The 12,282-nt window shown below is 46.9% G+C and overlaps 1 protein-coding gene across 1 annotated transcript; it reads left to right on the top strand.

Annotated features, from left to right (window-relative positions):
- The first annotated feature begins 5,247 nt into the window (after positions 1-5,247).
- On the top strand, positions 5,248-11,725 carry Rpl26l1 (ribosomal protein L26 like 1). The gene is made up of 4 exons (XM_015492612.2): positions 5,248-5,390; positions 5,655-5,831; positions 9,682-9,822; positions 11,409-11,725. Exons 2-4 carry the CDS (start codon positions 5,664-5,666, stop codon positions 11,535-11,537), a joined length of 438 nt encoding a protein of 145 aa, XP_015348098.1. The 5' UTR covers positions 5,248-5,390; positions 5,655-5,663; the 3' UTR covers positions 11,538-11,725.
- The last annotated feature ends 557 nt before the right edge of the window (positions 11,726-12,282 follow it).

Genomic DNA, 12,282 nt, shown 5'->3' with positions numbered 1-12,282 from the left:
GATGGGAACCAGGACCTCAGGCATGCTAGGTGAGTCCTCTGTCTCTGAGCTACATCCCCAGCCCTTAAACTGTGATGTTGATTATACAGATAATAAATGTTCTTAAACCCACTGCAGGAAAGACAAAAAATAGTATAAAATTTAAAAAGGAAAAATTTAAATCATCCATAAGCCCACTAACCAGAGGTGATCGTTAACATTTTAGAGATGCCTTTCTGTAAACAAAATGAGATCATCCTGTTCATATCTTTTTGCAGTTTCCTTTTTTTCTTCATTTAGTAGACATCTAATATACCCAAAGGACTTAAACAGCACACTACAGTGACGCAGCCACATCCATGTTTATAGCAGCTCAATTGGCAAAGGCCAAGCCATGGAAACAACCCAGGTGCCCTCCAACACTTGAATGGATAAAGAAAATGTATATATACACAATGGAATATGACTCATCCATAAAGAAGAATGAAATCATGGTATTTGCCAGCAAATCAATGAAACTAGAGAATATCACGCTAAGTGAAATAAGCCAGTCCCCAAAAACCAAAGGCTAAATGTGGATGCTGACCCAAAAAAGGGAGGTTGGGGAGGGGAATAATAGAAATCCATTGGATTAGACGAAGGTAAATGAAGGGGGTGGAGAGGGGAGGGGAATAGGAAAGGCAATAGAATTCATCCATCGTAACTGTTCCAGCCTTATATTTGTATACATGACCAGGGTAACTCCATATCCTGTACAACCACAAGAGTGGGATCCCAAATAAAATAAATATCTATGTATGTATAATCTGCCAAAATCCATTCTACTGTCATGTATACTAAAAAGAACAAATAAATTTTAAAAATATAGACATTTACCCAGGTCAATAAATAAGGCGCTCTCCCACCCCTGGCCGTGTGTGTGTGTGTGTGTGTGGTGTGTGTGTGTGTGTGTGTGTGTGTGTGTGTGTTTGTTTCTGGGAATTGAATGCAGGGCCTAGTATTTGTTAGGTAGTGCTCTACTACTGAGCAACACCCCAGCCCTATATCTTGTTATTTTCTTTATTGTCTACAAGATATCAATAACCAGCCGGGTGCAGTGGCACATGCCTATAATCCCAGTGGCTCTGGAGGCTGAGGCAGAAGAATTGCAAGTTCAAAGTCAGCGTCAGCAACTTAGTGAGGCCTTAAGCAGTTTAGAGAGAATCCTCTCTCAAACTAAAAAATAAAAAGGGCTGGAATATATATATATATATAAAGTCAATGAAAGATTAAAAAAAAAAAGGGCTGGGGATGAGGCTCAGTGATCAAGTGCCCTTAGGTTCAATCCCTAGTACACTTTCTCTCTCTCTCTCTCTCTCTCTCTCTCTCTCTATATATATATATATATATATATATATATTCAACAATAATCAATAACCATAGTGAAAAGATCAATAACTATAATGAGCATCTAATGATAGATCATGTTCATCCTTTTCTCCCATCTCATTCAGTCTGTTTTCTCACAGGTAGAGGGATAATTCAGAGGAATTTTTAAAATTAATTTCGGGGATTGAACTCAAGGGCATTCAACCACTGAGCCACATCCCAGACCCATTTTGTATTTTACTTAGAGACAGGGTCTCACTGAGTTGCTTAGCGCCTCGCTCTTGCTGAGGCTGGATTTGAACTCACAATCCTCCTGCCTCAGCCTCCCCAACTACTGGGATGACAGGCGTGTGTCACTGTGCCCAGCTACTTCAGAGGACTTTTTAACAGATGAAATAAGGCATGTTTGTAAACCGTTGGCACTGTGCCCAACAGTGACTCCACAGGCTGTTAAGATCAGCTGTCTTCATTCATCTATTCAACAAATAATTTCTACCATTTGTTACATTCAGTGTGCCAAGGGATTATGCTAAGGGTTCATTTAATCCTGACCCCAAACCAATGAGATAAGTAATATCATTATTCCTGTTTTTCACACTAGGAAAGTGAGTGACCAAGGGGCTAATATCTCATCTAAAGCCACAGAGTAAGCAAATAGTGGATATCCAACCCCCAGAAATTCAGATGCCAAGGTGCATGTTCTCCCCACCTCTGCCTCTGAGAGGAAGCTATTCACGGGGCATCTCCTCTGTGCTGGTGCTGGGCTCTTATACCAGGCCCTGTGTATGTTCCCAACTGTGGGTGGGAAGAAAGGCCGTAGCTGGTCTCTCTGCACCATTATGACGACTGAGCCCCAGCTCCTACCATCTAGTGATGTCATTGCACCTGTTTTAATTTTATTGCTACCCAGCTGCTAAGAAATGCCTCTCCTGCTCGGTTGGTCATGGATACTCCCTGGCTCTCCTGGGTTGTCAGGATCTGTCCTCCCCATGTCTCCCTTTGCCAGTGAGTCTCTGTGCTTCTTGGGAGCAGGAACCAGATCTCTGTCCTCCCAGATCTCTGTGATCAAGCTCTATACCTGGGTATCAAATAAATGAATAAGCAAATGAATGGTCAGGAGCAAGTGAGTAGGTGGATGACAATAAACCAATGGGCCTTTCTGGGCCAGTGAATGGACTGGTGGGGGCTGGCATGGATCCTAAGGGCTGCTCTGAGAAGAGACCCAGCCCTTGCAGCCAAGTCACTGTGCATAGTCTCCCTCTCTTCTGACTGCCTGGCCCCAACTCCCCAATCCTTGCAACCTGGTGGCGGCACACAACCAATGACATTTCAGTTACTGTTGTTACAATTTTAGCTTGTTGCTCTTCTGGGTCGGCTTTTGCAGACACTCCAGGCGAGGTTTTCCTCCAAAGATCTCCAAGACTGACTGCAAGGGTCTGAGGTGAGACCCAGGTAGGGCCCGGAAAGCCCAAGGATCACCCCAGATGCCCTAGCCCACGGGGAGTCCTGTTGAACACTGGTGTCTAACATTGACATTACCTGTCTGAGGAACACTGCTAAACTGGAAAGTGCCCAGGACCAGCCTCACCGTGCCCATTCAACTTCTTCTGCTCTGAATTTTAGGATCCCCATCATCCCCATCTGTCAACTGAGCACCACGAACTCATCATATCCGGCCTCTGATATAAAGCAGGATTCAGTGGTCATCGGGCAAATAGATAAATGGATTGCCTGGAGATAAGGAACAGAAAGAGCCCCTTGGTCCCTAGCTTGGAGGCCAGAAGAGGCTCGAAGCCCTTTGCTCCCTCCCCGCTAATGCCGAGCCCAGGCATTAGCCCTGCCGGGCCTGAGGTGGCGCCCGGCCAGCGGCCAGCTGGCCACCTGGAGCTGAGCCTAGGAAGGACCCGGAGGGGGCGGGGGCGGCGCGGGCGGGGCCAGGCGGGGCGGGGCAGAGGCCGCGGAGTCCCACCTGCAGAAGCAGGTCCTTCCCCAAGGCTGTCACAGTGAGAACAAGCCGAGGTGGCGCTCCTCACGCGCCAGCCTGCTGGCACGTTACCGGGGTTTACGACAAGCACCGACGCCAACAGTGGGCGTCCCGCGATGAACGATGGAAATGCGAGGCCTCCTCCACGGGAGGCCCACACATAGGCCTCTGCTTTTGCTGGGAATCCCGTCTGACTGCAGCGAGCTCTGTACCAGGCTCGGGTCTAAACACTCTAAGTGGGTTAGCTCGTTGAAGCCTCCTAACAACCCTACGAGGTGCCTACTAGGATCACTCTAGGTGGAAAACTGAGATTCTGGGATGTGCACCGGCTGTCCCCGGGGGTCCACAACAGGGAGAGGCGCGTGGATCCGTGTCTGACTGCAACCCCAGCTCGTGTGGACAAGGATAAACCAGAGGATAAGTTTTGCAAAGCCAGGTGCTTGGTTCACAGTGATCCTCAGACATTGGTGCGCTTTGAAAATCTTTGGGAGGGGAGTATCGTGGGCCGCAGCTGCGCACGCCTGTAAGCCCAGCGGCTCAGGAAGCTGAGGCAGAAAGATCTCAACTTCAAAGCCAGCCTCAGCAATTTAGCGAGGCCCTGAGCAATTTAGTTGAGACCCTGTCTAAAAATAAAAAATAAAAAGGGCTGAGGATGTGGCTCAGTGATTAAGCACTCATGGTAGCAATCCCTGCTAAAAAACAAAACAAAACAAAAAAACCTTTCAGGAGAGGAAAGAGTGCTTACTTTGAATTCATATTTCAGGGGCTGGGTAGAGAGTATGAATGCTTAATATGCCTGCCGCCCTGAGTTCAGTTCCCAGCACTAATAAATGAATTCAGATTTGACCCCAACTTAACACTGTCTAGTTTTGTAGGATTGTGGTAAGGGCTGAAATTTTGCATTTTGAACAGGCTTCTTGGGGGATTTTGAAGAAGCCTGTCTGCAGATGGCATTTGGAGGGAGCATCATGGTGTTTAAAGCACCTGAATAATATATAGTCAGTCCTCTATACAAGAAGTTTCGACATCCACTGACTCAACCAATCACAGATGGAAAATATTTAGAAAAAAAAATTGGATCTGTACTGAACATGTGCAGATTTATTTTTATTGTCACTATTCCCTAAATTATTCAGCATAACAACTATTTACATGACATTTACATTGTATTAGGTGTTATAAGACATCTGGAGATGATTTTTAGCATATAGCAAGATGCGTGTAGGCTATTATGTTTTGTCTGTGTGTGGGGTGGGGTTACTGGGGACTTAAACCCCTTTACCATTGGGCTACATCCCCAGCTCCCCCCCCCCTTTTTTTTCTTTTTTTTGATACCGGGAATTGAACCCGAGGGCACTCAACCACTGAGCCACATCCCCAGCCCTATTTTGTATTTTATTTAGAGACAGGGTCTCACAGAGTTACTTAGTGCCTAACCATTGTTAAGCCTGGCGTTGAACTCGTGATCCTCCTGCCTCAGCCTCCCCAGCCGCTGGGATTACAGGTGTGTGATGCTGCACCTGGCAACTATTAAGCCATTTTTTAAAATAAAGGACTTGAACATCCATGGATTTTGATATCTGTAGAGGGTTCTGGAACCAATCCCCCAGGATACCGAGGACAGTTATACAATATGCACTCAGACGAGCTCCTCCGTGACGGGCAACAGGGGTAAAGACAGAGTTCGGGAAGGGTGAGAGATCACTGACAGGTGCCCACTAGGAGAGCATCAATAAAAGGCTGAGTGTAGGACAGGGTTGGCGAAGGTCTTTACATACACGAGGCCTTGGGCTCAATCTCCAGTACTCAAAAAAAAAAGCATCAATAAACCCCTATTGCCGGCCCTACAAAGGCAGGTCTTTCTGCCCAGAGATTCAAATTCTTGTGGTCTCCCCAGGTGGGTGGCGCGAGGCGCTGCAATCCCACCCCAGGACGCAGGGGGCGCCGTTCTGCTTCTCTCCGGCGGAATGGGGCACTGCTATCTTTCTGCGCCTGCGCCAAGAAAAAAACCTCACTTCCGGCTCTGCGCGGTCACAGCCCGAGCTCGCCGTACGGCTAGGTGAGTAAAAGATGGTGTTTTTCTTGGGCTCTGAAGCCCACCGCCCTGTGCGACCCTTCCCCGCAGTGTCGTAGAGATGCACGGCCCTCCACCATGCGCTCCCCGAGCCAAGGCTCCCTCCCGGGGCGACCTCGAGGCCAGTGCGGCTCCCCGCTCCCGGCCCCTGTGCTGAGGCCTGCGGCGCCGGGGTACAGTGCGACACCGACTGCTGCGTCCCCTCTGTGCTCCCTCCACCCACTCAGCCCTCCCTCCCGCTCTTTGCAGACGGTCACCATGAAGTTCAACCCCTTCGTGACCTCGGACCGCAGCAAAAACCGCAAACGCCACTTCAATGCCCCCTCGCACGTGCGCAGGAAGATCATGTCTTCCCCGCTCTCCAAGGAGCTGCGGCAGAAGTACAACGTCCGCTCCATGCCCATCCGCAAGGACGACGAGGTCCAGGTACGCGCTCGCCCCCCCGGAGACTACCAAGTGCAGGGCTCCGGGCCACTGCGTGTGCCCGAGTGAGGGAGTCGCAGGCACTCAAGCGGCTCAGGATCCTAGTAAGAGCCGGGCACAGTGGCGCAACTCTGTAATCCCAGCTCGGGAGGCTGAGGCAGGAGGATCGAGAGTTCAAAGGCAGCCTCGGCAAAAGGGAGGCGCTAAGCAACTCATTGAGATCCTGTCTCTAAATAAAATACAAAAAAACAGGCTAGGATGTGGCTCAGAGGGCCATCAGCTTGCTCCAGAGTTTAAAAAAAAGTAGCCTAACAAGTACCCAGTCTGCAGATGTGCAGATCAGGTTTGGGGTGCAGAGCCGCTAGAGTGCCCACCCTGTTTAAAATATTCCAGCCAAAGAAAAGTCTGCTTTTCAGTCTAGCCAGTGGCTTTTAGTTTGTAAGCTATTGTTCAGGGTGGTTCTTTGAGCCCTTCTTTGAAGGGGAAAATGCTCCTTTTGAGTTTGGTAGAATTGATGTTTGTGGGAGCCAGGCCTATAATATACTAGTCTTGCCAGGGAAAATGGAGAAGCCACAGCAAGTCAGAAGTGAAAAATTATGAAAGGCTGTTCCCTGTGAATGGAGCTCAGAATGTGAGGGTGAATGAAATAGGTTGGACTGGATTCACCCCTGGAAGGAATATTTATTGAGCACTTCCCAGATACTGTTCTAGACACTAACGGTGAACAAGACTGAGTAAGCCTTCGTTCTCATAGAGCTCACATTTTGGAGCAGGGCTTCTCAACCTCAGCACTGTGGATATCTGGGACCCAGTAATTGTGGGGAAACTGCCCTGGACATTATAGAATGCTAAACAGCATCCCTCCCTTCCCACTAGGTGCTAGCAGCATTCCCCATCTTTGTCACTGTGACAAGCAAAAATATTTCCAGATATTGCCAGTTATCCCCTAGCTGACCCCAGTTGTCTCCCCCAGCTGAGAACCATTGTTTAGAAATGAAATGGGATGAAGTGAAGGGGTTTGATGTGTCATCTGAGACACTGGGGCTCTCTGGAGGTAGTTCAGAGGGAGAATCTAGGGCTGGATTGTGGCTCAGCATGTGTGAGGCCCTGGGTTCAACCCCCCAGTGCTGCAAAACTTGGAGGCAGGATCAATAGTTTCAACCTCTTCTCTCCTGGATTCTTCCTATCAGTCATGTTCTAAAACTGGGAATTGCAAATGCCTACAGGGGCTGGGTTGGCAAATTAAATAAGAAAAGTGGATTGATTAGGACATGTCAACCTGAAAAGTTGATTCCTTGTTTGAAGGATGTATGTCTTACCCACTGCAGCCTAGAGGAAACTCAGACTCGGTATTGTCAGACTTTGGCTTTACAAGAGAACTGGAAAATTGGATTCTCTTTGCCAGCCCATTTCCTTCCAGCTTCTACTGTCTGTTGCCCATTTCTTAAATAAGCTCCTCAGAAGAACTGTCTATATTTCATCTCCCATTCGTTCTTGGATATTCTCCAGTCTCATTCCTGTTCCTACTACTACATAAAATCTGCTTTGACTGCAGTACCTCTTTGTGATTAAATCCAGGGGACACATCTTCTCTCATCACACTTCTGACTTCTCAGCACTATTTGGTGTAGGTAGCACCACGTTAGTTGAAGAAGTCTTGGCCTCTTTGACACTTCAGGTTCACAGTTTGCTTCCAGCTTCTCAGACTCCCTGCTGGCTGTTTTTCTCTTCATCTCCTCTTGCTCTGCATTCTCTGCCTAGGTATGTACAGTAACAGGTAATATTTTATTCTCAGAATTGTAAATGTCTGCTCTGTAACACCTCCCTCTTACATGCCAGCCTGAATCACTACAGACCTATTTGCTAAATGTCTGTTTAGATATCTTATAGACTTTGCAAGTTTCTTAACCAAGAAAAGACCTGTTTTTTAAGGTAGTGCTGCTTTACACTGAGCTATATCCTTAGCCCGTAGCCTTTCTTCTTTTCTGAGGTAGACTCTCACTCAGTTGCCCAGGCTGGCCTAGAACTTGGAGTACTCCTGCCTCAGCCCCCTGAGTCACTGAGGTCACAGGTATGGCCACCACACCCAGCTGCCTTAAACCTTTAAGTTATCCTCAACAACTTTATTTAAACCCTGTCTTCTGCACTACTACTAAGTCCTGTTGATTCTATCTACAGAAGAAGTCGATTCTGACTATTTCCAGTTTACTTCAGGAAAGGGCTGAGGACACTCCTGGGTTCAATCCCCAGTACCTCTGCCCATAAAAAGTCTAAAATTGTTGCCTACAAGGCCCGACGTGCTCCACGGCTGTCCTCCCCTGCAGCTCATCTCCTAACCCCACCAGGCCCTGCATTTCAGTCATGCTTGTCTTATCAGATCCTTAAATACCCCTTATTTTTTTTTCTTCCGCTCCCTGGAGTGCTCTCCTCCGCATTACCCGGCTGACTCCTCATTTCTGTTCTTAAATGTCAGTTCCTCAGAGAATCCTTCCCAGATCCTTGAATCATTTTATAGCATTGCATCCTTCACTTTCCCTTCATGAAAGTGCACTTCAAATTGCGTCTCTGTGGGTGACTCCCAAGTCCCTGTTGGTGGCTCATGTGGCCTTCAACGGTGTATCAGATTCTGCTGTCTGTTGAATGTTCCCTCAGTGCTTCAAAATCATCATATTCCACACTGAACAATTTTCTCCTAAAATCTGTCTCTGCATTTGTGCTCCTTGTCTCTGGGAAAGGCATAGCCCCCAAGTTGTCCTGAGAACCTCTGGTCACATAGACTCATGTTAATTTTTCAGTGAGGCATGGCTGTCCTCTTTCCAACCTGTGTTGCAGTAATTCACGTGCAGGTCAGCATGAGAAAGAAAGAAGAAGCAGAGCAAGCAAAGCAGCAACAGAAAAAAAGTCCTTTATTGTATACAAGCAATCTTTTTATAGTATTGTGAACAAAGAAGGCAGCCTTCCAACAGCAATAAATCGGGTCTTTCAGCTAATTAAACATAGCATACAGAAGTTTTACTTTCTAATCAGAAGTGACCCGCTTCTCATGGCTAATCTACTCTCGGCCTGGAGCATGCCGAGCTCTGCTCTTGTTAAGAACAGATAATAAAATTTTTCTCATCACCCTCCTAGCCCACTTGGCAGAACATCCCGTTTGTAGGCAAGTCCTCCCAAGGACAGCAGACACCTCATTTTCAAGCATGTCCGCCGTTACCTTATCTAAACCTTGAAGGAGCCTCTCGTTTGCGAGTAGGCCCTCCCAAGGACAGCAGACACCTCATTTTCAAGCATGTCCGCTGTTACCTATCTATACCTTGACAGAATATCTCGTTTGCAGGCAGACTCCATCAAGGACAATAATAGTAACGCAGTCACATCTGATTCTCTACAACCTGAAAATCACTCTTAAATGTATGCTGAACACTCCAGATGGACAGCTTAGGAGTGCTGAGGCTCATTCTCTGATGACTGTCGTAGTCCCAAGGAGTCTTGATGTTTCTTTTTATTTTTTAATATTTATTTTTTAGTTTTCGGTGGACACAACATCTTTGTTCAATCATCCTTTGCTGAGGATTGAACCCGGGCCGCACGCATGCCAGGCGAGCGTGCTACCGCTTGAGCCGCATCCCCAGCCCCGAATCTTGATGTTTCTTCAGACAAGTGGAGGAAAAAAATTAAGTGAAGAATTTCTAGCTAAGCTAGCATAACAAAGCAGATTTATGCCATAAACTAGCTGATGTTTCACTGCCAAGACTTTTTCACAAAAGATTGTGTTCAGCCTACATGTTCCTGAAAATCAGCTTCCTCATTATGATGTCATCCATTACAGGGGGTTCTCTTTTATACTTTCTCTTAGGTGGTTCGAGGACATTACAAAGGTCAGCAAATCGGCAAGGTAGTCCAGGTGTACAGAAAGAAGTATGTCATCTACATTGAGCGGGTGCAGCGTGAGAAGGCTAATGGCACAACCGTCCACGTGGGCATCCATCCAAGCAAGGTATGTCCTGACTGAGGGGGGGCAACAGCCATTTAGTGTAGTGTTGCCATTAGTTATTGACATGTTGGTGCTCTCTGCACAGGTGGGTGAGGTAAGGGCTTAGAGGCAGGCTGCTAGGCAGCTTGTTTGGTTCATTGGCTTAATACTGTCCAAATCCAGACTCTAGCCTGTCTTGGTGGCACACACCTGTGATCCCAATGACTCGGGAGGCTGAGGCAGGAAATTCCAGAGTTGAAGGTCAGCCTGGGCAACTTAATGAGACCTTGTCTCAAAATAAAATAAAGTAGGGGCTGGTAGAGCGGTAGAGCGCTCACCTAGCAGGGTGGGACCTGGGTTCGATCCTCAGCACCAACATTGTGTTGTGTTCATCTACACATAAAAAAGTAAATATTAAAAAAATAAAATAAGGTAGATAGGGCTGGGGCCATAGCTCAGTTGGTAGAGTGCTTGTCTTGCATGCACAAGGCCCTGGGTTCAATCCTTAGCACCACATACACATGCACAAAAAAGATAAGTCTGGGAACTAGCTCAGTGACAGAGCACCCCTGGGTTCAGCACCCCTGAGTATGCCCCCCCCAAAAGAGTCTGGACTCTTGTCTGTTTTGCCATCCTAGCTGATGACAAGAAGGCACCGGTGCTCAGAGAGGAACATCTCCCTGGCCTTCATGCCCACTCAGCAGGACACCTGTGTTCTGCTTTTCACTCTCGTCCTGTATTGTATTACAGGATCTGTCTTTCTTTCCTAAGTTTCAGGTCCTTGAGGACAGGATGGTTAGGGGCTTGCTTATCCTTATGACCTCTGTATTGCCCAGTAGCTGGGTGCAGTGCAGATTTTTTAAAAGCAATGCATCTTGCCAGATAATGGAAATAGTGAACAAAATTTCCCAACCAAAGGACATGTCACTCAACTATGTAAGTGACCTCCTGAGATCCTCAGGAATTAGGAGGTGGAAGGCTGGCGAGCACAAGGAACCCGAGCTGCTGTTTATTGTCCAAGGAACCTCTACTATTCAGGGTGATGGTGGTTAACTATGGTGCTGTGTGAGGTGGTGCATGCTTATGATCCCAGCTACTCAGGAGGTTGAGGCAGGAGGATCACAATTTAGCAAGTCTATATCTCAAAATCATTTTAAAAGGGTGGGGGATATAGTCATTGGTGGACCACAGAACCACCTTTGCAAGTATAAGCAAAAATAACCAAGACGGGAGCAGATCTCAACGAATCAGCACCTAGTCTTTATTAAGTAGTGGTGGAATGGCGCATTTTCAGGGGAGAACATGGCAACTGGTACAAGAGGGGTCTTTTTTATAGGTTTTAATGAGAATTAATCATAGCAGAATGTTTAGTGTGACTTAATCATTAGAGACTTGGGCAGTCAGGAAACTAGTTGTGCAGGTTTAAAGTCTAAGTCAGGAAAGTAGCTGTGAAAGCTGGAAACCCATTGTTATTGAGATGAAGGTCCAGAACCCATCCTTTTTCCCTGGGGGTTATTACTCCATATCCTTCAGCAAGGCTCTGGGGTCGGTCCTAGTACTATAAAATAAATAAAACTAAAAAAAAAAATGTTTGTTGTCTTTCCTGACAGGTAGTTATCACCAGGCTAAAATTGGACAAAGATAGAAAAAAAATTCTTGAACGCAAAGCCAAATCTCGGCAAGTTGGAAAAGAGAAAGGCAAATACAAAGAAGAGCTCATTGAGAAGATGCAGGAGTGAAGGTGGCCTGTCATACAACCACAGTTGAACTGGAAATGTCTGGCATGTGCTTCTCTGGAACTTTTTGGGGTCTCTGGAATGTTCCATTGCCCTCCTGTTTTGTTATGAATCTGTGGCTCTGTAAATCTGCTTTGCAATTTTGATTAATAATTTTTTGAATAAAAATTGGAACTGTTTCCTAAACTCAAGGATATTTTCTTCGTGTTATAAATGAAATCCATCTTATCAGTTCCCTTTCGCCAGCCTTTCATATGTTTGATCTGCAGTGGTGGGTTAAGACAGCCCTCCCTGCCTGTTTTCTCATGCTGCCGAGTGGGAAGGGCCAAGTAGGGCGCTGGTCCCAGAGGCAAGGGGTTTGGCCCTCATTAGCAGCTGGGACACCAACTTACGGTTTGACCAAGCTCTGGGTACTGCTTTGTAGCCATGTCTCAGGCCTGCTGATCCCTATTTCCCTGCTCCCTCCATCATGCACCTGCCAAACCAGACCTCTCACAGCTTTGGTCCCTTCCCAAATACCTTTTCCATGGAACTGAAAGGCCCCTTACTCAGAAAACTAGCCACCTGTGAGCAAGACTTGGCCCATTTCATTTGTCCTTATATTTTTATAGTTTTTATATTTTCCAACTTTTAAAATCCAAGAGACTCCACAGAACCACATGACTGACCCGGCTGCATAGAGCCCTGTTCTGCATTGGTTGAGGCAGTGGGGCTGAGGAGCTGACCCCTCCCTCAATTGTGGTCTTAA

This window comes from Marmota marmota, unplaced genomic scaffold (genome assembly GCF_001458135.2).
Source record: "Marmota marmota marmota unplaced genomic scaffold, marMar, whole genome shotgun sequence".
Classification (NCBI taxonomy): domain Eukaryota; kingdom Metazoa; phylum Chordata; class Mammalia; order Rodentia; family Sciuridae; genus Marmota; species Marmota marmota.
This window is presented reverse-complemented; position numbering and strand designations above follow the sequence as displayed.

Excerpts from the sequence above, each read along its gene's own strand:
- Rpl26l1 (XM_015492612.2), top strand. The coding sequence starts at position 5,664 with ATGAAGTTCAACCCCTTCGTGACCTCGGACCGCAGCAAAAACCGCAAA. Across the intron at positions 5,832-9,681 it reads GCAAGGACGACGAGGTCCAG|GTGGTTCGAGGACATTACAA; the intron begins GTACGCGCTCGC and ends ACTTTCTCTTAG. Across the intron at positions 9,823-11,408 it reads TGGGCATCCATCCAAGCAAG|GTAGTTATCACCAGGCTAAA; the intron begins GTATGTCCTGAC and ends CTTTCCTGACAG.